General features: G+C 34.0%; 1 protein-coding gene across 5 annotated transcripts in view; it reads left to right on the top strand.

Moving 5' to 3' along the window:
- The window catches only part of SPOCK3 (SPARC (osteonectin), cwcv and kazal like domains proteoglycan 3), a 199,149-nt gene that overhangs the window by 138,961 nt on the left and 33,839 nt on the right, over positions 1–26,349 (top strand). For all 5 annotated transcript variants that reach the window (XM_040555879.1, XM_040555882.1, XM_040555883.1 and 2 more), the window contains one exon: positions 1,758–1,872. In XM_040555879.1, coding sequence (XP_040411813.1) covers positions 1,758–1,872 — 115 coding nt within the window. The remainder of the gene's footprint in view (positions 1–1,757; positions 1,873–26,349) is intronic.

The raw sequence follows: 26,349 nt of genomic DNA on the forward strand, positions 1-26,349 counted from the left end.
CACTTATTTCGTACACATTATTACTATTAATACTATTATTATTATTATTATTGTTGTTATTCTTTTCCCTGTCTTAATAAACTGTCTTTATCTCAACTCACAGGCTTCACTTTCCCGTTTCTCTCCCCCATCCCGGAGAGGGAGGGGGGAGGGTGAGCGAACGGCTGTGTGGTGTTTGACTGCCAGCCGGGCTAAACCACAACAATATTATAATTAAAGATTGTTTTAGCCTCGCTGCCCTTTATCTATGCCTTTTGGGGGAAAAGGTGGCATGTTCAGAACTGAGCTGAGATGATTATTTTATGCAAATGCACAATTTTTCAGGTATTCTTTTCTCTCTCTTATAATATCTCTTCTTTTTGGTATTGGAAGTGGTTCAAAAAGGTATTATTTCAACACAGTGGTGAAGTTCAGCTGCTGCTGGGTGGAGAACTGCATAACAGTGTGACAAGGTTAGGAGTGCAGCAGTATTAAAGGTTGATAAAGTTCTGTAGAATCCCAGGGAGGAGCTGAGTTTAGGCAATTACATCTGCATGCTAGTGAAAACCTTGTGTGATCTTTCAGCAGACTCTTTTATGCAACTGTAATGTGTGCCCCAACCCGTTACTCATTTTTAGGTAAGAGAGAAACTTAAACTTTATGGTTTACCAGAAATCCTCATAGTTGTATAATAGAATTGTGTTAAACTGACATTGGATAGCAAAACATCAGATGAGTCAGGGAATATAAGGCACAAGTTCTTTCGAAATTGTTTTTCTGAAGTTGTGTGATGCATAGAAAACACTTTCATGTTTTTATTGGTCACTTGAAATGGTTTTGACTCCTACACTTTTTTATTTTATGTCCTTTATCTGACTAATGAGGCATCTTCAATCCTTTGTTCAAAGATGAAATGTTCTCTATAACCATCTTCCTTTCCCTTCTCCTCTTTCCCCCTTTTCCCTTTCTCCTTCCCTTCTGCAGATACTTAATTCTCTTTTTTTCCTTTGTTTTTTGTTTGTGTTTTTCCTGATTGTATGTTGGTAAAAGATCCTACCGATAGATCTGTATATCAAGAACTTATTTTGGAATAACAGTGCGGTTTTTCAATATGAATGTCCATGTTTATAAGAATGTTATTTTTAATAATGTTTATATGAACATTAACTATAGTGGTTTTATGTTCTTGAAACAACAATACCATTTCCTGGTTAGATTTAGTTAATTTGTGTATGGTTTCTGAATCAGAGCTATAAATATACAGATCAGAACCACACAAAATGAATCTGTTTCCATATTGGAGAAGACTACCACTGTCTAGAATAGCATCAACCACAGATTTCTATTTTATTTTTTACTGCTTTTCACTAGAATACTGTCATTTTGAAGGTAGATATTAATTCATAAATCCTGTAGTAACTCCATTAATTGCTTCCTATCAATAATGAATTGAATGCCTTGTATATTTGCTCATATAATCAAAATGAAACCAGTACAGTCTAATTCTGTTTGATATATGTAACCAAATCAGTCTAACAACAAAAGTGCATTCATACTTGAATTGAGCCTGAAATTCCAGCCAGGTTAGGGAGTAGAACCTTATACCTTTATCTAATCAGGTTCTTAGTACAAAGGTAGCACATACGGCAGAATTTTTCCTATCATCTATGTCTACTGACATTTAAGCACCTTATTAAAGATTCCTTCAAAATACTTAAGGATTAATTTATATTATAAAAGATGTTTATGTTAATGATAGTGATTTTCTTTCCTTGCAGTGCAAATTAGACTATCAAGCTTGTGTCTCAGGAAAACAAATCTCAGTGAAATGCGAAGGACGTTGCCCTTGCCCTTCTGACAAATCCACAAGTACAGGGAGAAAAGATAGGAGAGGTGAGTGATGATAATTTGTATGATATTTTTAACATCTAATTTCTAGAAGGAAATAAGATTTTGTTCACAGAACAGCACAGTGATCACAAATGATTATTAAAAAAAAAGTTTTATGCAAGGGTCTTTTCTTTGCAGTGGCTTTTGAAATTGCACCTACATTAATACACCACTGTGATTTTCAGTACAGCTATTTTAGTACGACTTATTGTTGTTCTTTTATTACTCTTTAGTACTCCTCAAGATACTTGTAGCTGCACTTAAGACAAAGAAATAATCATTCCTTGCTCCTTACTGCTTTCAACTGAATTTTCAATAAAATGAAGTGTAATAGGAAAAAAAAGGCAACTTAAAAAAGTCCTTATTAAAGCTTATAGGAGCAAGCAGTTGCACTTAAACTACAGAAATATTGGTAAAGGCTGTCATATAAAAGTGAGTTATTTGAAAAGTGGATAGGATTAAATCAGCTTCCTTTTGGACCATGCATGAGATTAGGCTGCAGAAAAATGCAGTTGCTTTGCACTACTGCTTCTTAGCCGCTGGTGCAGCTAGAGAAAAAAAAATATGTGGCTAAGCATATATATATTTCAGTGATTCCCAGGTGACTTTGGAAGGTTGTTGTTAAACAAAACAAGATACAATCCTTGGTGCTCATAAAGAAAGCCATAATAGCATGAGGTTTTAGGCCACCATGGACCCGAATTTGCCAAGAACAGCATGATTGGAGGTCAGCATTTTGTATTTCTTTAAATTTCTTTTCTAGGTGTATTTTTTTTCTCCTTCCTGTCTAGTCACACCTGTGATGCACAAATTGTATCCTCATACATTTCCAATGTATCTTCATTGGAAATACACCACACATAGTTTTTGAACTTTTTTTTTTTTTTTTTTCCTATAGCAACCTTTTAAGGACAAAAGAAACCAGGACTGCATTCCTGGCTTATGTTAACATTGGTATTTTATTATGCTAATCTATTAAGCTTGATGTACTATTCTTAATTTATTTTGACAGAGAATCATTATCACTTCCATTATAGCTGCTGCCAAAATGATTTTTACTCCTAGTTTAAAAAATGAATGAATGTTCTTTGAACAAGGAGTAAAGGTGAGCACTGTGAACATTGAGCTGCGTGCACACAAGCCAATTAATAAACTTTTCCGAAACATCCCTTTAGGTCAGTCTTGGTATTCTGTAATATTATTGATTGTGTATAAATATTAATTAAATTTGCGTAAGTAAATATTCCCCATGCTGAAAACTCTCTGCAAAGCGATATAGCCTTGACATTTTTTAAAACATTAATTTACAATTTCATGTACTAACTGTAAATAAATAAAGAATAAGCTGTTGTTTACTCTCATTGCCTGCCCGAATTAAAAACATTGTGGAAGAGACACTCATATGCAGTTAAGGTGGCCCCTTGGATAAGACATACATCATAGTATTAATGAGGTTGTGGTTTGCACTAGCAACAACTTCTGCCTTTCCAGCAGTGATGGAGGGATATTTGCTTAACAGTGGGCATGAACTAAAATTAAGATAATCAGCTGAGAAGTATCCCTCTGTGATTAGTAGGTCTGTCATTCTTTTAGATTTTGCATATGATATCATTATCCTCATTTTTTACTAATATAAAATTAGCATTTTCTCTATGTTAAGCTGTTTCACCTGTTACGGGTGATATTTTTTATCTTGGTGTGTGTTTTCTTAAGCAGACTATTTTTGGTATTCCTCTGTGTTAACATTGAAAACAACCTATAAATAAGTTTTATTGGCTTCAGCAAAATGGAATTGTTTTTAATTAGTACTGGTAGGAATGAACTCTTCTTGAAGATTTATTTTGCCAAAGGATCAAGATTACTTATGCTTAGTTATGTAAAAGAGAAAGAAGAAAAAGCCTGTGTGAGTATAGGAATTAACACTAATCCTGTCCTAACAGATTGTTGGGGCAAGCAAAAACCAAGGCTTTTCCAGATGCTACATTTTACTGGAATATTGAAATTCCAATATCATTTCTTTACAAGGCTAAAGGACAGGTGACATGAGAAATATGAAAGTGAGCTGACTATCATTACTTGAAATTTCAGCCATAATTGTAACTGAATACAAATTTTCTGCTTAAGAATCCAGTTATTTTCTTTAAATTGAAGTCTGTTAAGTGTTCTTGGTTGTATATGCACCTGTGAATTGCTTAGAAATTTGACAAAACCAAAGAGGCAAAGTAAGATTAATGCTTCAGTTTCAAGGATAATTTAAGTGAGGGTTTCATAAAATATATCCCTGCTCCAAAACATTTTATTTTGTTTGTTAAGATTGATGAATTCTGCCCTTTTTTATTTTTTGGTGTATCTAGGAAGCAAGTATATCTATGAACTTCCACAAAATACTCTTGTTATGAAAGTCTATACTCCTTTGGGATTTGGTGCATCCAGGTCAAACTGGCTTGTACATTTGTGCATGTAGGGATTTCACTGAGCTGGAATCTACTGGTTTTCATTTTCCTAAGCTCTTCTGTTTGTTGGTTTTGTTTGTTTTCTATTGGTTAAGTGGGACTAGAAACAAGGAAGGCTTCTGTGACACTGTCTGCATTTTTTAAGACTGGGGAGACTTCTGTCCCCTTGGCAGTACCTGGGCACCATTTTTTGCTCTAGATATTACATATGATCCTTTTGCACTGAGGCAGTCTAAGCCCTGTCTTTCACCTATCATAAAGGACAGTGTTTTTGCTAGTCCTGATCTTCAGTCTGATGATCATACTAGCAAATATGCATGATGCACAGTGTAGGCTTACCAACTATCACCAGGATAAGGAGATGAAAACATTCAACAGGGTAAATGTAGATGTTGCACTTGTTTTTTTAAGATGTACAAAATCACATTAGTCTTTGATACTGTTAATTCTGCACAGCTTGTCTGCTTTACCTTCTAGCAAGTCCATTGTCAATCCTCCCACCCATCCTCAACTATCTAGAAAACAAACACCAAGTCAACCCTTTTTCTGCTTTACTCTTGGGTATAAAGCATGCTTATTCTCCATACTCCACTATCTAAAACGAGGAGGAGATCGTACACTAGCATCTGTGCTACATAGCATCTGCAATGATGTTTAACCTGTTCTGTAACTGCCATGAGCGAGATAGAGTAAATGGAAACCTGCAGTGCATCTGGATATCAGGATTGTTCAAGAACCATCAAGATTAGAGCTTTCACTGTATTTGATTTCATCTCACTCACTCACCCACGTGCACACCCAGTGCTACTTTCACTAGATCTCAATGTGCCTTCCAAGCAGAGAGATCACTGCTGACTTAGGACAGCCAGGTAGAAAGTCATGTCGGTTCCTGCTATGCAGCTGCTTGCAGTTACCTATCTCAAGTGGTTTTGGCCACGGTCTTTGGGAATCCCCCAGCGTTCTTCTCAATACACCTCTTTGATCTCCAGGATCTTTCCTCATTTCCAGGATCTTTCCACCACCCAGGATCTTTCATGGACCACTTCTTTCTGGAAACTTATTCTTCTTATCAGGATCCATCAGTCCCTACCACACTGTTTTCCCAGCCTAAATAGTCTATGTGCAAAGGCACATGTGTTCATCCTCCTATTTGTTATTTCTGTCCCATGTCTCTTTATTTAATGGAGAATAAGTGACATGCCACTTCTGTTTAGTACAGATTTTATCAGAATTTATGCCAGTCCATACCAATTGCAGCTAGCTTTATGCTTGAGGGTTCAAAAGTTTGATTTTTAGACATTCACAGACACACACACAGACTTACCTTTTTCCATGTTAGTGTTCACAATTTAAACTCTTTTTGCAGCTACCACAACAGCACATTTATTTGAGGCTTTGGTTTCATTTAGTACTTTACAACTCACCAACCTTCATCTACTCTTTCACTAAATTACAGTGTATTATGAACCTCTTGGCAGTTGGCTATTTTGACTTCACTTAAGTCTTCATTTCCTTTCAGCCAAGTTGAAGTTAAAATAATAACAGAAAAATTTCCTTAGGAAAAATTAAGTTAGTTAATAATAAGGAAGTAGAGGCAAAGGAGACAGGGCTTTTGTATTAGAATGTTTTCTTGTCTCATTAACAGATTTTCCTTTTACTTAGGGTGTTTCCTTAAAAAAATTTTTGATTTTTTTTAGAACAAAAATAGTTTTACTGACTGCTCTTTTGTCATTAAGCACTTTTTAATAATTTTTGATTTTTTTAGCCATGTATTTTCCCAGTCAGTATTAAGTAGCAGTAAATTCTTAATTGGATTCCTCCTGATTGTCTAGTCCAGTACTGATTCATGTTTGATTTGTATCGATTTGATTTGAAGCCTATGACTAGATGCTCAAACAGAAAATACAGTATAACAAAAGTACATATTGCTAACATCGCATTCTTAAGAAAACAAAAATTTAAGTTTTAACATATGATTATAGGAGGTGGGATGGGAGAGTGTTCTCAAAAGTTCTTAATTCATTTCATGGCTTTGCTACAGGAATTCTACTATCTTCTTAAAAGAAAGAAATATTCCATTTTGTAATTATAAATTGTTAATAAGGGCATGAAAAACTGCAAGAACAAGAAGTCGAACAAACTGTATGTAGTCACAAGTGAACTTCATGCTTAGCAGTAATATTCTATAATGCACGTTAATATATTCAAAATGCTTTTCTCAGATGTGTGAATTTCCTTTGATGTTAATGAACACCATTAGTGATCATTGCAATTGCATAAGAAAATCAGAGATACCTTGCCATGATCCCAGAAGCATTAAGGCTTTCTTTCTAGTTTATTTAATGTTGCTTTTGTTATTTTGAATTTTTGATGAAATGTAAAATGTGTCTCTTCAGAGCAATATACTCATATTCTCACATAAGTATGTACAATCTATTCAGTGAACACAACCCGTTAAATTGAAGCCTGTTACATTTTATATTTCTAATTTTTGAATATGTATTGAAATGGCCCTCATTCAGGAGACAGTTGGTGTTACTTCATACTTTTTGTTATATGTGATGTAATTCAAAAACTGAGACATTTTAATGAATAAAGATATTCTTATCAATATGTTTCTTAACAAAAACTTCTAGATGCGTAATGGAAAGTTTCATTTTTTCTCTCTCATACAGCATGAGTAAAACATGAAGGCAAAAAAGCTATTGTAAAATTTGCACAAACTTCTCTACTTTGATGTTAGTCCAGCTTTATTCAGTGACTTTGTCAGTTCTAATTATAATGGAATTACTCTGAAAATGTATCTTGGCCCACTGTACTGTCTTGTGCTGTGTTAACTTCCTTCACTCAGAGGGTGGTGAGGCTCTGGAACAGATTTCCCAGAGAGGTTGTGGATGCCCCACCCCTGAGGTGGACTGAATTTTAAATCCCACCCCAACCTCCAGAAAATAAAAAAGGAGGATCCAGACAATAGCCCTCTGGAGTCAGCTGTAGCAGTTAAAATTTCTCAAAAGCTGCAGAAAGATGCAGAGAAAGGAATATGTCAGTCCTTGAAAGAAAATTGTCCCTCATCCATTCAGAAATTGAGATAGAAGGAGATTATTCACTGCACTCATTGCATCAGTAAGGTTTCCTTATTTAGCCAAGACATTTCCTTCTGTTTCTCCTTTACTTGTTATGTAGATTATATGGAGGCCTACTGACTAAATAAATTATATATATATATATAATACAAATAATATGAAAAACAAGCAGAAGGTAAGATTTTCTTGCTGGACTGTCTTTTTTTCTTGTCTGGACCAAATTCCTAGTATACGTCTTTCTATCTCACAGCACTGTAATATGATATGAAATTTGCTAATGCAAATGACAAAATTCCAGTAAGTCTAAAGAAATAGGCCCCATAAAGATACACCTGGCATTTCTGCATTTACAGGAATGTTCTCAATAAACATGTTTTGAATGCCAGGGTGGCAGATGAGTGTATGGTTGACAACTTTAACTCTGGACAAATTGCTTTTAGGGGTATCTGAGAAAAACAATCAGTAGTCAGTTGGATAGAATTTACTCTACAGGAATTTGCTATACTGATGTTGGAAAAAATTAATTTTCCTTAAATCCAAAAAGCTTGGAAACCAGTGATCTATGTCTATCTTCTAGGGCTAAAGTAATGCTGATAAATGTGTCACGACATCCCCAGGTTCCTGGTTTCCCAGAACCTTAATATAGTCTATATTATGGATTTGACTGATGTGTGCTATAGCTTCCTCCTGATTTATGTTTTGGATGTTTTCTTCATGGAAGCAAGGTTGGGATTCTGTCCCAATATACAGTCAAGGTCCAGCTGAAACGTACACTCATACCGAGAAAGCTCAGAACTGGTTGAAGGTCCTGCAGTTTAGACTGAAAAAGGTGTAATACAGTGGGTAATATATTAAATATTAATTTTCATTAGCTACTGAAATAGAAAAATTTGCTCACAAAAAATTTTGAGTGAATTTCTAATAAATTCTATAGTAAGAGATCACTTGGTATTTTCAATAAGGTATCAGAGGTAGGCATATTTGTGAAAGAATGGGCTTCTCTATATCTGATCATCTAGGGAGGACAATATAGGTAACATAGGAAGCTGCTATAAAGTTTATGCTCTTTAAGTCTAAACTTTTGGTAGAAGGAAGTCAAAAGGCAACACTGCATGCTGAAAATATTTTCAGTTAGCGTATTTGAAAGACTAATCATAGAACATAGCTGCTCTCTCAGCTGCATCCTATTTTACACTGAATACTGCCGAATTGTTAATTGCTGTGAGGAGATGATGATAAGTAACAGTAGGATTAAAGACATTGTGGAATCTGTTACATTCTGTGTGCATCGATGCATGAAAAACAAATATAGGAACTTTTTTTTCTTTTTTTTTTCTTTTTTGACAAAGAGCAAAACAGCACTCCCCCAAATCCTCTTACTTTATTTACATACCAGCATCCTCTCAATGCGTGACCTCATCCATGCTTCATATAGTACAGGTGTAGACGCCAAAAAAGAGCTTTTGCTCCCTTTGCATGCAAAGAGAATGTTGAATATTTTCCAGAGTTCACAAATGTAGAGATTTAGGGCCAAAACCAGCATTTGTGTTATGGAGAAGGAAATAGGAAGAGCCATTATAAGAGACAATAAGCCAAAATTCCCATCTCAAAGATGAAGAAATTCATGCTGTGTGGTCAAGGTTAAAATTTAACTATCAAACCTCAAATAAAGTGACCCTTCAAATGAAATATATGTTAGGTTGTAGTGCTTTGTAGTGCTTTTTACTAATGCACTGTAATGTTTGAGGTGTATTTAGAAATATACTAGTATGTTTTAAAATATTTCACAAAGTATCTAATCATAGCATCTAATTTTACAAAGCCATACTTGTTTCAGAAAATGTGATTTCCCTATAAAAAGAAGTACTAAGAGAAGTGTGATGTTTTTCATCGTGGAGAAATTACTCTCTTGTTAACTGCCTCAGATGAATATGCACAATAAATGGAAGAAGGAGTCTTACTTAGTAGTTTGGAGGTATAGACAGAGGAACATTTGATACGTTAGTTAAATTTGCCTTAGGTAATAGTGAGCTTTCTAGTCTACTGTTTTTCTCAACTATGTATTTGTAATTCAATAAAAATACTTTGTTATATAATTGCTACTGCAGTTCTATAGAATGCAATATTAAATGAATGAAATTCTCTATACTTCTTTAGTTGCTTAAATTTCATTAAAAATTTTTGATAATTTCCCTCAAAATAATTTTTAATGAACCCAGAAATGCATGTGTACAACTACCAGTGGAAGCACTCAAAACCAGAAATTTGTCTCATTCATTTGGGTATGTACTGTCTGAGAGTGATGTCACTTTGTGGTCTAACCACAAAAATCAGATCTGGGCTATTATTTTCTTTCTTGCCTTAACTACTGGGGTTGGTGTGAATGTTGCTATTTATTTAAATGTAGATAGACTCTCACTCTGTGGCTCAGTTACCTTTTTAGAGGAAAAGACATTTTCTGTAGGAGAGCATTCTTACTCTGCTAATGTTTTTGAAAACTTTTGTGATTTTAAAGAAACTACAGAAGTAACGTATTATTGTATCCATTTTAGTTCTTTATAGGATATTGACTTAGCAGTAAACGTCCATTTTGCTTTTATTGCTTTTTATACTATAATGCATAGTATTCACTTTCAAATCTCAAAGCAGTTCATCTTAGACCTCTATTTGTCCAGGCATGCAAGCAGAAATGCTATTTTTCACTTCGCTTAATTCATCACGTGCTTTTACAGTAATTGTGAGCTGTAAGTATATGTTATATGTACAGCAAAGCTATTTGAAAGTAAAGAGAAAATTGATGCATTGTAGATTTTTATGCTTTGATATTGGGTCAGGCCATTAAGAATATATTTTCTTTTCTTTCTAAGATGTATATAAGTTGTCTTGTAGACCATTTTTACTTGATCTGTAATAGGAAGCGCTATTATTTAATCAGATTTTATTGCTTTAGTATCATTATATTTTAGAAATGTTGTGTTTTTTTCTAAGATAGGAGAGTAATAATATTAGTGAGGATTCATTTGTATCGAGAAATTATTTTCATATCTGTGATATAAAGGGAATTTGCTAGCACAATAATACTATATTATTCTATCTGTAAAAGACTTATTTCATATTCATTACTGTGTTTGTGTAATATCAGAAGCTTAATGGAGCAAATTTTATTCCTTCAATGTTAAGATAGATTTTCTTTATGAACCTTTTGTTGATTCTTAAATACAATTTGTCTTTGCTTGAGTGACACTGAGAAAAGTAAAGTTGTCAGCAGTATCTTCTTTTATTAATTAAATGCCATATTAAAACTTAAAAAAAAAAAAAAAAAAAAAAAAGGCTTCTTCACCTGAATTAGTAGTAATCTAATGCAGTGTGGTGTGAAATGAGAGAGAATTTATTTGGAATGAAAAGGTGTTTATGACCTATATGCTCACAATCCCCTGATCCCCTTATCTAGCTTGTGCCTGAGCAAACCACGTGTGCAGGGTTCCTTCCCCTGTAACCCGGGAAGGGTTGGTAATGAGAGGGGTACGGGATGCTTGCCAGGGCTTGTCTGTGTGTGATGTAGCAAAGCACACATGGACTTGGCAGATGGGAAGCTCAAGGACCTAATAGTTTAGTCAGATTAATGAGACCAGAAGGTAAAATGTATAAGAAATACTGAGGGCCTGTGGCTGTGTTTGAAGAGCTGGGGAAATGGAGATGTAGCTGTGTGACCTGTTGTTAGGTTGAAGAGATTACTCCATTTATTATTTTTGCTTCAAGTGTGTGAGTTTCTCCTGTAATTTCAAACTCTATTTTTGGTATGAGTAGAACTTCAGACCTTTTACATGGAACAGGACAAGAACAAGGGTGTATTCATTTTGTTTTGAATGCCTTTATAACTCAAAAAAGATAAGTCAAATTGGTTAGGTCATTAACAAATGACCTTTAAGCTAAAAAAAACTTCTTCGTTTCCATTCTTACAGGCATTAGACTATTTGGGGATAAGGAATATAAATAAAAGGATCCACGGTAACTAAATCAACAGAGGAGTGACCAGCAGGTCAAGGGAGGGAATTGTCCCCCTCTGCTCAGCCCTTGTGAGGCCCCACCTGGAGCGCTGCATCCATGTTTAGGGCCCCCAGCACAAAAAAGATGTGGACCTGTTAGAGTGGGTCCAGAGGAGGGCTACAAAGATGATGAGAGGGCTGGAGCACCTCTCCTGTGAAGACAGGCTGAGAGAGCTGGGGCTGTTCAGCCTGGAGAAGAGAAGGCTCCAGGGTGATCTTATTGCAGCTTTTCAATATTTAAAGGAGTCTTATAAAAATGCTGGAGAGCAACTTTTTGCTTGGGCAGATAATGATGGAACAAGGGGGAATGATTTTAGACTAAAAGAGGGGAAATTTAGATTAGATGTTAGGAGGAAGATCTTCACTGAAAGGGTGGTGAGGCACTGGAACAGGTTGCCCAGAGAAGCTGTGGATGCCCCATCCGTGGAGGTGTTCAAGGCCCTGGGCAACCTGATCTAGTGAGTGGCATTCCAGCCCATGGCAGGGAGGTTGGAACTGGATGACCTTTAAAGTTCCTTCCAACCCAAGCTGTTCTATGATTCTATGAAAAAGAACTTCTTATTGTTTTCAGGATTAAGTGAAATCCTTAGAAGAGATTGTTTGCTGAGTGTTGTCTACATTTCAACAAGCTAACACTAAATGGAAACCTGGGATATTACATACCTATTGCTGGAAATAATTCTTTGCTCACAGCTCCAAGCCTCTTTGCAACAGCAGCCTTCTCCATAACAGCTTCCTCTTTGCCTTTCTGTAGGGCTGCTTTGTTATTTCCAAGTCCTTCCATTTTTAATGACTGCTTTTGAAATTTTGGATACTCAAATCTACACATATTATCAAACCCAGGTATATCAGGTACCCAAATTTACATTTAAATGGAAAACTCTTCAGATGTCAAGGCTGTGAAGAGCAGTCCTAGCCTCCCATGTGCTGTGCTTTGAGATATTTCTTCTGTTACCAGCAAATGGGCATGTAATTATGGATCTGTCCCCCTGTTAAAAGCATTGGAATAATATGTTGTTCTCATTTCTAAGTACCTAAGATAGTGTGAGTGCTACATCTTTGCACACTGTGTGGGTATTTTCATCCTCGGACACCAATGTATGTCCTGTACCAGCTAAGGCTTTGAAAATGAAAGTGTTATGTTTGAGGACAGAAACACAGATGGGATTTCTTTGGCCTTGTCCATGCTGTCCATAGGGAACACTTTTGGAGTGAACTTTCCAAACTTTGTCTCAGGTAAAACTATTTGGTTCATTTCAAATAAGTATATGAGAGTGAACTAACATACATGTAGTGGATGATGCACTTGAGGATTAGGATTTATTGGCTTTTTTTTTTTTTTTAATCCTAAATTTTTATGGACTGTTCAGGCAGAACGATTTAGACGTTCTGGTGCTTTTAAGGTAAAGTCTTACAATGACAAGACTGAGTTTTCATTGAGAGTTGCTTTCTTCCTTTTTGAAATAAACTATGCTCTATTCATATAGTTTTCACGAGGGAAAACAAACTCTATAGGAGATTGCTTTTAATTGATTTACTATGAAAGTTTTCATTAGCCTGGTTGATTTTTAAAATTTCCTTTCCCTTTGTTTTGTAGTGTAAAATAAAAAAGGAAAGTTCATGATTATTATGTATTTGAAGAAGGCAAAAGTTTTATCTTCATAGTAGATGATATTGCAGTATCGTCCTGTGGTTTTGTAGCCAAGAATATTCTCTGTGTGCGCTGCTGCAATTTTAAGAGAGGAGAATTAGACAAGTCGTCATGATGAAAGAAGATAATTAATGCTGTTTAATTTTGTGTTTGATAATCATTAATTTTAATGTAGGTCATTAAACAATCCATGAACAATTTCAGTATTAGAGTCTCCAAAACATGCAAATTGTTAGTAAAGTTTAGCCTGTGCAGAACAATAAACTCTATTGAACTATTTTAGATAGTCATAAGAGAATGGTTTTGGTTTTTTTTTTTGGATATGTTCTTTGACTTCTTTGCTCTATGCCAGCCAGTATTTATGGATTATAAATTTGGAAGCTTAAATACAGTTCAGACCATTAATATTGTGTTGCATTTCATTATAATGGCTATAATTGCCTTAATTATGTAAATGAAGGGGTCTTGCCAGTTTTATGATACATTAAAGGCTTTACAAGTGTGTCACAGTAGTTCTATTCAGAGTAAATAACCAAAGAGATGTAGATCATATGCTAAGCATCTGGATTTGCATTATCTTTCTGTTTGTGCAATGTCTGAATAAGCCAACAACATGCTGCTGTGTTTGTGTCTCTATTACTGACGTGATTGTAATGTTTTTTTCACTGATACTATTTTTATACCATCGATATGCAGTTCCATTTAAAAGTGATTCATTGCTCATCAATGGGAAATAAGTGCTAGAAAAATACATTCTTTATCAGATGATTATTTTAAACTAGGTTATTTACCCCTCCTGCTTATTTTTGGAAGCTAAAACTTATGGTGGCAATCATAACCTACTGCCAATCTATTTTGTGCTGTAATCATGTCGGCTTATTGGATGCTGAAGCTGCAAGAGGTCATTAGGAAACTCAGGCATGGAGTGATGGTTCAGTAGCATTCTGAAGGAGTGTTGGGTCAGTGAGTTTCATTGAGTTGTCTTCAAGTCAAATGTAAACCCACTGGTGTTTAAAGAATGTGTCATTTGCAACCAGTTCTCAGCAACAGCAATTGGATTTTTAGTAGTTTAATTTCCTATTTATTTCACAACTTCAATTGGGCTGTGTATGCTCTTTGTTAAATAGTTGTATCTCTAATCTGAAGTGAAAATTTTTGAAATTTGGGAAAATTTTGACATTTTCTTTTTGAAATCCTTTAAAAGCCAGGGATTAAAAATTATGTCTTTGGCTGTTTTTTTTTCAATGTTTCTGTAGTTACTATACTGAAATGACAGAAATAAAATGGGATACGATATCACTTTCTTAATTATTATTTTTATTACATTTTTTATGATTCATATTAGATCTCAGGAAAAAATATAAACATTTATTTTTGAAGCAGACCTCTGTTATGAAAAATAATTTCTACTTACAGTAAGTCTAAGCAAATATGCCAATAACTTATGCAAGAAAGGAATTTCACCTGGTGTCAACTTGTTCTTATTTACCTTATTTAGTCTTACTTACCTAATTTCATCTTTCTTCCAATAATTAAAATATAATCAGTTCTTCCACAAAAAAAAAAAAAAGTTTTCACTAAAAAAAGAACATTTGCTGAGCATGTGAACAGGAGAGAAATAGACTTACTATTTCTTTTTTTTTTAAATTATTTTCTATTTTAAAGTTACTGTAGCTCAAATGGTTAAAAATGAATATTTTGTTATTAAAAGAAGGACAGAATGCCATAAAAAAGACTTTGAGTATGTATTGGAGAAAATGCTGAAGGGAAGCTACATGTATCCTGTCTTCCGCAAGTGTTTTGTGAACTGTTAGTGTGTAAATAGATTAGTGGAAAACACCACAGATTTTCTGGTAGATTTTGTTCTGATAAATTTCAAGTGAATATGGTAATTAAGCATTTATGCCCCCAGTTTTTGATAGTAATATTTGCTTTGGGTAAAATGCCCACAAAACGATGTCACATATCTTAATGGAAAGCTTGTATATTTGTTGACTATTAAAAAAAAATAAAATAAAAAAGAGAGAGAGAGATTCATGGGTACAAAATTAATATATTTTGTTGAATACTGTTTCCAAAGAAGCTGACATTTCAATGCTAGTGATTTGAACATCCAACATCCTGTATTTTGTTTTGCTATTGTGAAAATGCAGCTAACTTCAGACCTAAAAACCAAAAAAGTAACTTGAGAGTTGTCTTAGTCACAAATGGCATTTAAGATAGGGAAGAGTTTAAATATCTGAGAAATATAATACTTCTAAAATATCTTCTGAAATTATGTTGATCCTAGCCTGTTCTCTCATCAAAACATAATTAATGGCTCTACCAAGGCATATGTAGCTCATATGGTTATTTTTATTTCCTAAATATTTTAACTCATTTTCAGAACTGACACGTTCTTTTGGTTGGCGTCATATTTTGAGGCACTAATGGAACAATTTATATGGCTAGTATTTTTTCAGTGATGCACTGAAAAAGTTTAGCTGTGCAGTGAAAGTTCAATGACACTTAGGCCACATTTATGTCATCTGATTATCCTACTTACTGTCAAGCTGTGGTAATTTCTAAAAGTATGAAAAGATGATGCAACATTAAAAGGAGATTTAACAACATACCTCCTCGCCAGGGCAAACCTTACATGCAACAGAGTGTTTGTCTTTGAGAATGCACCTTCCTCTTCCCTCTTGCTTCCAAAAATAATAATAATAAAAAACAGCCTTGTTGTTAATGCCTAATTGCCATTTTACAGTTTTCCACAAATCCTGCCAACTTTGACTCTTCTTGTAGGTTACTGCAGATTTACTCAAAATTTTAGTAAGAAAACATACACAAATATGCAGTATTATCAGCATCATCTAAATATACTTCAATCTAAATATACTGTAAGGGGTGTATTTTTGTATCTCCAGGACTTTCACTACCATGAAAGCAGATTTTCTTTTTGGAAAAGAAAAAAAAAAGTGTACTTTGATGAATCAGCATTATGAAAGCATACATTAATAAAATGATTAGATAGATATTTTGTGGCTCAATTATCACAATTACCCAATTGCGTTGCTTTTTTTCTGCTTCAAGAATTACATGAAATGGGCTACTTCACAAGTCAGAAATCCACTAAATAAAACATTAAAGCTTTCACAGAAAATGAAAAACCCAACTTCTTCCCTGAAGGCACCAAGATCCATGAAATTAAGTATGGTATCTGTTTTAACCATTGTTCCTGCTGATACTGCAAGATCAAGTGTGAAACCCACCTTGTATGCAAGCATCAGCAGTTGTTCAGTTGTATCAAACTGTAAGCTCTGCCTCATTAGCATGTGGCACCTTTATGATAGTCTGAATAGTAAATGAGAAGCAGTCAGCTTTAAAAAATAGCTACCCACTAAAATCAAGTGGCTTTGAAAATCAGATTTGTATTGGAATTTATTAGTACTGACAATTTTTTTTTTTTTAGAAAAAACAGTGTTGTATTTACCATTTAGAGGATTGCAATGCAAGTCAGAAGAAATCCTGTATTGATACATATTGAATAATAATCCTTATCAAAATGGTTAGCATTATGTATCGTATATATGTAATTTATATAGAGACTTAATGAGTAATAAACTTAGTTCACTGTAGTTCTGTGTGCAGATGTATATATTCTTCCTTTAGCCAAAACACAGAAAAATACATTCTGACCTCACATTTTTACGTACAAATTGAGAAATGTGTGGCCTAGCATATAACATAAAATGTAATCATGAAAATGTGATTTAAAGCTCAAAATATATTTATCACCAAAAAAAAAAAAAATAAAAAAAATTGCTCATCATCTTTAAAATGGTGAAGTAAATCCATGCATTTTCCAGAAAGCTTGATATTTATGGGGTTTCAGTCCTTCTAGGCTTATATATTAGCTAGGTCAGAGTTCCAAGAATGTGTTGGAAAAAAAGTTTGCTTACAAGCACACAATGCAAAAGTCTATAATGCTTCATATATGTGTTAAAAATATAAAACTCAGCTTTACCTTGCAAACACAAGTATTCCTTTTCCTGTAGCAACAAGAACATTGAAACTATTCTGTGGAACTGAGAATTGTGTTTTACTCTGGGAGGTAACTTAACCACATACAAGATATACTGAAAAGTATAATCATTAGTAGTGGTCAAGAAACCCAAGATATCTAAGATATTTTCCAGAACATTAGCTCATAAAATGCATTTGCAAATAATGAATATAGAAAGAAAAGGCTGTTCTGCAAGCTGTTTTAGCCTCTGTGATGTAAAATTCAATTAATCTGGTATAAGCTTGTTAATAATGATTTATTCTTGATGTTTGGACGAAGAACACAAGGAGCCTTGGAAGTAATTATTAAATTGCTAACCATATGATTTTATATGTAGAATAATGGTGACTACAAACAGCATATGGATAAGATTAGACTGAATTTCATTACTGCAGATGTCATAGGATAATACTCGCTGCATCTGCCATTCCTTTTTACTTTACCTCTAAAGAAGACTTCTTCAGACTGAAAGAATGCCCCCTTTGCCATTGAGGACTTAAGTAAGGGAAATATTTATGCATATATCTATTAAGAAGACATTTCCAAAGACACTGATGGAGTTGGATTGCATTTTCTAAGCACAAAGCCAGTGTATGTGCAAATTAGTTGCACTTTGCATGCTTTGAGTCTGATACATCCCAGGTACTTGCAACTTAATGATTTATGACTTGAATTTTACACTCCTCTGGGACAGTTGAACATAAAAAGGCCTGGTTAGAACTACTACTCTTGCTCTGATATGCTTGGATCTTCAGAAATCCTATGAAAATTCCTCTTTTATTCCCAGAGTTTTAGGGTAAATAAAAAACACATGCCTGAGAAAATGAAATGGGGTAACCCATGTCCTATATAGTTGAGTGGTTTATTCCAGTGTATCATGTGGACATAGGAGTCATTCCATTACATAAACAAAAAGTGAATAAAAAACTGTTATCAAACATTATGAATACTTATCAGCATTCTTCTGAATGACATAAAGTTCCTTTAGCAGTGGAAGACAAAGAGTAATGATGAAAACAAAGTACAAATGCCTGATGTGTTTTCGGTAGTATAGCAATCAAAATACAGAGTTTAAGGTTTTGAAGGGACCGTCTAACATAGAAATGAATACTCTAATTAAGACAAACAAGAATCCATAGTAAAGTTTAATTTCAAGATTAGTGATATCAGTGATATCTTATTTTCTACTATCAGTCTCTCAGTGTTAAACTGCAGTTTTTATTTATTTTTTAATATGTTTAATTCATGAAATAGCAGGTCATCCAAAATGAATGTTGTCTTAAAGACTGTTTCATTGCTTCTTCCAGTGCTCTAAGGGAAAATGGTTAGACATGAACTAAAAATTATGCATATCTACGTGTTTTATTTGTAGTGATTGCATAAATAGTTTGGTTATTACTGAAAATTTTTAGAGGAAGAATTATCTATATTACGACTTTACAACTTACTGTATACATGATAGAATTTTGAATATTGGTATTTTCATTAGAAGTTTCATGCAACTGTTTAATTAGTCTTTTAATTAATTTGAGAAAGGTGGAGGAAAACCATTTAATGTATTTATGAAAATATAATTGCCAAAGAACATTTTAATGTTCAATTGTGGTAGTAATTTTTTTGTCTTTTGGTGTTACAAGTATCCTCATAATTCAGGGAAAGCTTGTTCTCTGCTACGGTTCCCTTCACTTCATTTTTCTTGTACAATTGCCAATGAAAAAAAAGTTTTTCATTTTAATATTTTTTCCATAACAGAATACATGTTATTTTGCTCCAGAACACAATTTACTCAGTAAGAGTATAGTATGATAAATGTAAGAGGTACTTTGGTATAGAATTACATGCAAACTGAAAAATATTTAATTTCACAGAAAACTTTTCAAGGCCAAAATGCTTAAAGAGGACAGCTGTGTTGTAGAAGAAAAGGTGCAGACAAAAATGCCTGGCTCATTAGCTCTTAACACTTCAAAATGTGAGGGATTAAGGAAGGAAACACTTTAGAAGGGGGAGAAAAAAAAATATTATCAGGAAGAAAATGTTTCTTTAATTGTGCTTCTGGATCAGGTGTCCAGTTCTTTGTCCACCAAGCAGGTGCTTGGCTGCCTAGTGCAGAAAGGGGAGGAGAGCAGGACTCTTTTTTTTATTTTATTTTATATTTTTTTTATGGCTAGATTCAGTCATATGTTTATGTTCTAAACTTCTGCTGAAGAGCTTACCTATGTATTTTTTGTGGATGGTAGATTAGAAACAAATATAATCTCAATACCCAAGATACCTAGTTGACCAACTCTCAGAGAGGTTTTGGAGCGTTAGTGTGAATTGCAGGTTGTTACCACTGCCTGTATCCACAGGAAATTTCCTCTGATTATCATCACTGCTGAGTAACTGAATAATCAGGGGAGCTGTTGCTCAGATCATCTTCACAGATGATCAGTGTCCGTGTTTTTTGAAAATGTCACGTTTTATGTTTCCTTGTTTAATAATTCCTAAGATACCTGCCTACCTCTCTGACATATCTGAGCTGAAAGTAGTGACTGGACATTCAGTAATCATTTATTCTGGTGGGCTGTTGACTTGTGTTAGATATTTAATGCAACAATGTCATGGTGGGAAGGGGAGCATTTTGAAGTTTAATGTATACCAGGTGTTGTACACTGCTATTTGGATGCAGATTGCTGATGCTAACCCATATTGGAAGAAACATACTACTAAGTCAATAGGCATTATTTTAATCTGATTGCTACGTTGTGATTCTGTTTTATGAATCTGTCAACTTGCTTTCCTGTTTAATAGATCTGCTCAAATATGGCATAACGTGTCTTGAGGCATCCACAGCAAAATTTACAAATTTACTCTGAAGCTTCCCCCCTTCAAATATCTTTTCTGTAGTTAGAACAGAGGAGACATTGAAGTACCAGTCTTTCTTTTCTCTAATTTTGATTTTTATTCTCTATTTTGTTGAAAACAAACAAACAAAAAACCAACAGTTTGTTTTTCTCTAGACCTTGTCAAAACAAAACAAAAAGCAAAGAGCACTCTAGTTTAGACAACAGCATCATTTTTCTGTATAGAAAAACAAACAAACAAAAAACCATTATTTTCATGGTGGGGATTCACTATTAGTGAAGAACTGAAGATGTAAGAGTCTTTTCTATATGGTATATATGTTATAGTTGTATCCTTCAGTGCAGCAGTCCGTCATGTGGTGAAGCAGCTGCTGCTCTTCATAGTCTGCTTTCATGTGGCTATGTATGTTAATCACAAGATCCTTCTGAAAACATGCAAAAAACATGTCTAGTCCACAGTGGTTCATTACTATTGTAAAGATTTTAGTATACATTTCCCATAAAACATTGCAAGTGACTTTGACTCTGTATATCTAGATTGTTCACTTTTTCTAAGAATAGTTGATCAAATTTTAATGTTCCTTACTCTGTAGTTTTGATCAAATAGTTTAAATATTAACTGTTCCGATCGAGGTTTAAATTGCGCGACATAACTCATTTACATCTGTGCAACTGCAAAAGGAGAGACACTAGATCAGAACTTCAAACTCAGTTAACTTTAGAGATTTTAACAACGTGTACCATATTAGGTTCTTTTTGTTTCTGGGTTATAACTACAGACAATGAACGATGTGTTCAATCTAGAAAACAATCTACTTCAACCAAAGCAAGTTTTCTCCTCCTTCTCCTTCAGTAGTGTAGATTTGTGAATGATTGCTGTACGCCTCTGACATGTGATATGTACTATCTTGCATCAAAAGAGATGTTTACATTAAAAGTGAAACTACCAGTGTATTTCAGTAGGGCCAGTAGAAGACTAAAAGATACCTCTCCCAGGTGCCTTCTGTTGAAGTTTTAATGTCTTAGCATAATGAGAATATTATTGCAGGTAGCTGCTATATGCAATTCATAGCCTCAGCTATGTGATGTACAGTCTGACTATTTTGCTTATTGTTTTTTTTTTTTTTAATTTACCAGGAGAAACTTTCAGAAGACACTTAGGCTTATAAGAATTAATGGGAATATTTTGATCATATTTCTTATGATTCAAACAATCTATTATATATGTTTTATTATGATTATTATTTTAAATGTTTAGAAAAGTTCAGTTTAAGTAATCAGTATGAATCTTGATATTTATTGTTGTTTCTTATTATTTTCCCAAGCAGATACAGGCTTTTAGTTACGATCAGCCACTGGTAGTCAACTTTAGCATTATTTCAGTACTAATTTTTGCTAACCATAATAAATGATCTAGCTCTGATTGTTTGTATATATCTCAATGTTGACATTCCTTATTGATAACAATAAAAAATAGGGAATTGCTTGTCGTAGTTCATAGTTAATAATAATTGAAAATTTATCTTGAGATGTGTTCGATGAATAGATACTGAACATTAACAAATATTATTCAATAAATACTGAATATTAACAAATATTCTCCCAAGCAGCTTTCTTAATTTGTAAGTAGTTGTGTTTTGTTTTTTTTTTTAAATGAACAGAATCTTCCAGCTTTCTCAACAACTTACCTGTTCTAGATGCCAAAGAAAAAAATCTTCAAAAATTCGTGTTCTTAAAACACATCAATTTTGTTAAACAAGGGAGTCTTTATTCGTAGTTGGTGAATTTGCTGATTCTTTTGATCACCAAGTTGTTAAAAGTTTTAATGTTGGTAGACTTTATCATTCTGCATCCATCTCTCTTTACAGATTTGAACTTTTTTTTTTCCATTTTTTCCAATTCCCATTTTCTTTCAAAATCAACAGTTCACAACTCATAAAGTTGTTGGATGAACTGATTTAAAGGCCACCCTGTAATTGTATTATCTGAGCGGTAATAAAAATAAGTTAATTTCTGTGATTTTTAAATACTTTTTTCTTATTAACTTGTAAAATAAAACCAATTTCTTGTAACCTTTGACACTTTAATGTATTTTTTTATATTTTAACTTTATGTTACGATACCATTTGAAATTGCAAATGAAATGTCTCTGGGTTTGGTGGTTTGCCTTTGTTCACATTATAATTTCTCATTTCAACTTGGAACTATTAGGGTTCAATATATATGTATATATTTTAAAGAAATCAACCATAACTTGTTACTGGCTGGTTTCAGAAATTACGAGTTGAACTTTTATTTTCCTGCACAGAATGTTAAACTAGATCATGCTAATGGCAAACGTTGGCCATGCTACCTAATGTCCTGCAGCAAATTTATTTAGTTGTAGTTTCTCTTTTTTTTTTTTTTTTTTTTTTTTTGCTTACTAATGTATGATTATCAGTAGATAACACTTCTAGCTGTCTGATATTCTAACAGGTCAATCGTGGCAAAAACTTAAAAGGGTCTATAACTGTTTTGCATACGCTGCAGTCCTAAATTCACCACAGAAATAGTGGTGATACTCTGAATATGTCTGCCTTCCACTGCTGCTGTCAGAGGTGAGCCAGCAGAATGAATGCTATACTCTTCAACTGGTTCTGTACAAGGTCAGATAGATTTAAACTAAAGTGTCAATAAATATAAACTAAGTTTTCCATTGAAAAGGACCAGTAACACCCATAGCCTTGTTCTGCTGCACGTGCTGTAGTGTTGGTCTGTGGTAAAGGGGCACTGAAAGGACCTGTTGTTTCTATCCCAGTCTGTGATTAAAATCAAATAATTCATCCATTTTGGATTTTTATTCTAGGAGCTACAGTAAAAAAAAAAAAAAAAAAAAAAAAAAAGTTAAATAAATCAATAAATAAAGCCTGCATGTATCTTAACATTATAGGAAACAACCAAGCTCATAAGTCAAGTTTGAGCACATTAAATCAAGTTAAATCAAAAAAGCTCCAGAATAGTCACATTTTGGTTGTCAGATACAGCTTAAAGCAATTTCCTGCTGATCTAATACTGTAATTCCGTAATTGCTGTATAGTTATATTTTAAATAAAATTATTCTCTATACTTAATGATCTTTTCAAAGTGCTTACTATATGCAGGCCTGCTTAAAACAATAAAAATATAAATTAGTCTTTCATGATTGACTTTAAATTGCAACAAAGGTACTCTGTGTTGTGTACAATATATTTATTCTTTGTCATAGTTACCAACTCTTATTATTCCAAGAGCAGCCATGGAAATCTTTTTATTGTTGCTAAAGGAGATATTCAATATCAAATGAGACTAACCCAGCAATTTATAAGTAGCTTACATCTTGAGAAATAATAGCAGTCTTGGCTCTTAATTCTCAACATATCTGATGATGTCCATTTGTAATAGATCTAGGCAGCACCAACTGAATAAATGCCAAGTCCACTCAAGTATTCAACTGATAGGCAAATGATACTCTCCAAATTACAGGCCTCAAACTGGGAAGAAGAGTGGGCTTCACACAGTGGAGTAATGAGATTTTTTATATTCATTGAAGGAAAAACTGGCCATAGTGAAGTCAGTGACAAAATTTCCCCCAGAACTGGAACCTGAAATTCTGCTTGTTTAATGAAAGAAGAACAGTGGTAAAAAGTCTTAAACTTGAATCCATTCATCTCCAAGGAAATTTTCTGTGTGGTCGTACCTGTTACTGAATCTAGTAATCTCTGTCTGTACATATTTGCTATGCCTTAGTTTTACCTTGCTGAACAGGACTCTGCTGTAGTCTGCAGGTCATTGAGGTGCAATATCAGCATCTTGAAACCAAGGCAATGAGCCGTGCAGGCAGGAAAGCAATGTCATTCTGAGCTCAGCACTATGATAACAAAGCCACATTTTTTTGACCATGGTTGGGTTACATATGGCTGTCAGTTACCAGTATGTTTAAAAACTACCTGAACAGCCTAGTGGTCCAGCTGGCCCAAACGGAATACAAAAGTTTCTCACAATTCCACCATACCGTGCTAATCTTGGTGGTAATCACTGTTGAAGAATTGAGAGTTCTAGTTTCTTTTACTTTTTTTTTTTTTTGACCACCAAAATTTATATATCACTGTGATATATTTATGCACATTTATCTGTAGTTAATGATGTTATTTCAGAAATAGAAAATACTAAGAGCACTGCCAACAAAGGGCAGAAGGGAAACATGCCTGAAATTGCAGTTCATTAACATAAAATATAGCACTATGTGAATGATAACTAGAAAAATATTAAAAAGAAAGAATTTTGACAAAAGAATATATAAAACATTGACATAATTTCACACTGTAAATATTTCTCACTGCTTCTACTAGAATATCCTTAAAACCATTATCACTGAACACCTGAATAATTATTTTTTTAATATATACGTATTTTTTTATTTTTAAGGCAACTGATGCATTATTTTCAGACTCTTTCTAACCAAGTACTGATGCCACTGACAGTGTAAACAGTTCCACGAATTTTGCAAACAGTATAGAACAGTGATGCCATTATTAGGGTAACAGTTATTTCAGTCTCAGATGCAGTGGAGAAAAGGTTCATAGCTGATGATATTTGACAGTTCTTTTCAGCTGTAGGCAAAGGTGCTGATAGTCGGTGCATCCATTTACTTCAAAGATCTTTCCTGTTTTATGATTAACAAGCAAAATTATAACTGAATAGATTACTGCCTAGCATCTCTCATTGTCCATGAGCTTCTTTTCTTGAAAGGTCCTCAATCACCATACAGAAAACAATGCACATTCTTGTTTTGTAGATTTTGTATGCAATGTAACACATTTTATTGTTTTAGTTTTTTTTTTTCAAAAAGTAATGTGATATTTCTTTAAGCAGGAAGATTATATTTTTTATTTTCTTTCTATGGGCTGTAGTTTATGAAGTGTCCTGATTGAATAATTCTCAGGTAGTACTGCATTCATTCACTTTTGAAACCAAAAAGAAAAAATGAATTTTGATTGTGAATAATGCCAACAAAATTGTTTAAACAACCACCACAATGTCTATTGATCACGTTAGCATTTCCTTCCTCTTCAGAGGACCAGGTAGTTGGAGCAGACAACAGAAAAGTAGGGATGGAATTCTGTACTGAAATGAGCAAGAATTTTACAGCTGATTTCAGAATTTTTTCTGAACATCAGAAAATATATCTGGATCCTGTGTCTTAACAGCTGGTTAACATTAAACTAGCATTTCAGTGTAATTGTAATCTTTTGCTTTATATCTAAAAGCATGACCTCAGATTTTATTTTAAAAGATAAGGATTTTTTTAATTACATTTGCCTTGGGCTGAGGCCACCAAAAGAGAAACCAGATTACTTTTTCTTACTTTTTCTCTCTACAGAAATTCGTATCTGGCTTTAAAAAGCCTCATGCACATGTGTTTAGAGATCAAGCAAATGTTCTTATGTGCTTCACCACACATCCACTTTGCCCATTCTTGGAGGCTGAGTACTGAGCTAGATGAGTCTGACGTACTGTTGTCACTGTTAGTTTTTTTCATAACCTGCACAGACTATATCTTGTCAGAGGTCGTAAAGAAGTTGGTTCCAGTATTTATAGGCCATATCCCTATCACAAGAAGAAAATGACAGTTTACCTGGCTCAAGTAAACAGTGGAGTCTCATAAATAGTAATATTACTATTGTAGGTGTAGTGTAGGTGACAGAGCAACTTCTTAATAGGATTCACAACTTGTGCATTGTAAGTTTACCCTTATGGGATGTGAGTAGATGATTAATAGATTTCAGGAGGATCTTTATCATGCATATTTTATTTCCTTGTCCTTTCATAAAAATAAAGTCTTTATTTCCTTAAACATGAAATGTGCAGTTAGAAGTGGTCAGATTTCTCATTACCCATTTAAATTCAGTGAACCTAAAGCATCTCATGGATCAAATGGGGAGAAAGCATACCACAAAAATATCACTGTCTTCTTTCCACAGCATCTGTGATAAGGTTCTTGTGGAGACAAGACTTTAGGCTTGATAGAGTTTGGTCTGACCCGAAGCTGCCATTCTTATGCATGACTCTGCAGCCATAGAATTGGCATTGTTAATAATGGGAAGTTACTGTTTTGCTGCATTTGTTGTAGTCAAATTTTTCTTCTGCCTCTTCCTGTCTCAACTAAGCTTGTTCTCCCTGCAAGAGGAAGTTAATTGAGTCCTTTAGTTTTTCTTCATCTTTCCTTCATCTTTCAGGTTTTCATCAGATTGAAGCCTGTTTTTCCTTTCTGATGGGCTCAAATTGTAATGCATACCATAGTTCTGATGGCTACTAGAGCATTCCAAAGGAATGCTGTA

The sequence above is a fragment of the Cygnus olor genome, chromosome 4 (genome assembly GCF_009769625.2).
Source record: "Cygnus olor isolate bCygOlo1 chromosome 4, bCygOlo1.pri.v2, whole genome shotgun sequence".
Lineage (NCBI taxonomy): Eukaryota > Metazoa > Chordata > Aves > Anseriformes > Anatidae > Cygnus > Cygnus olor.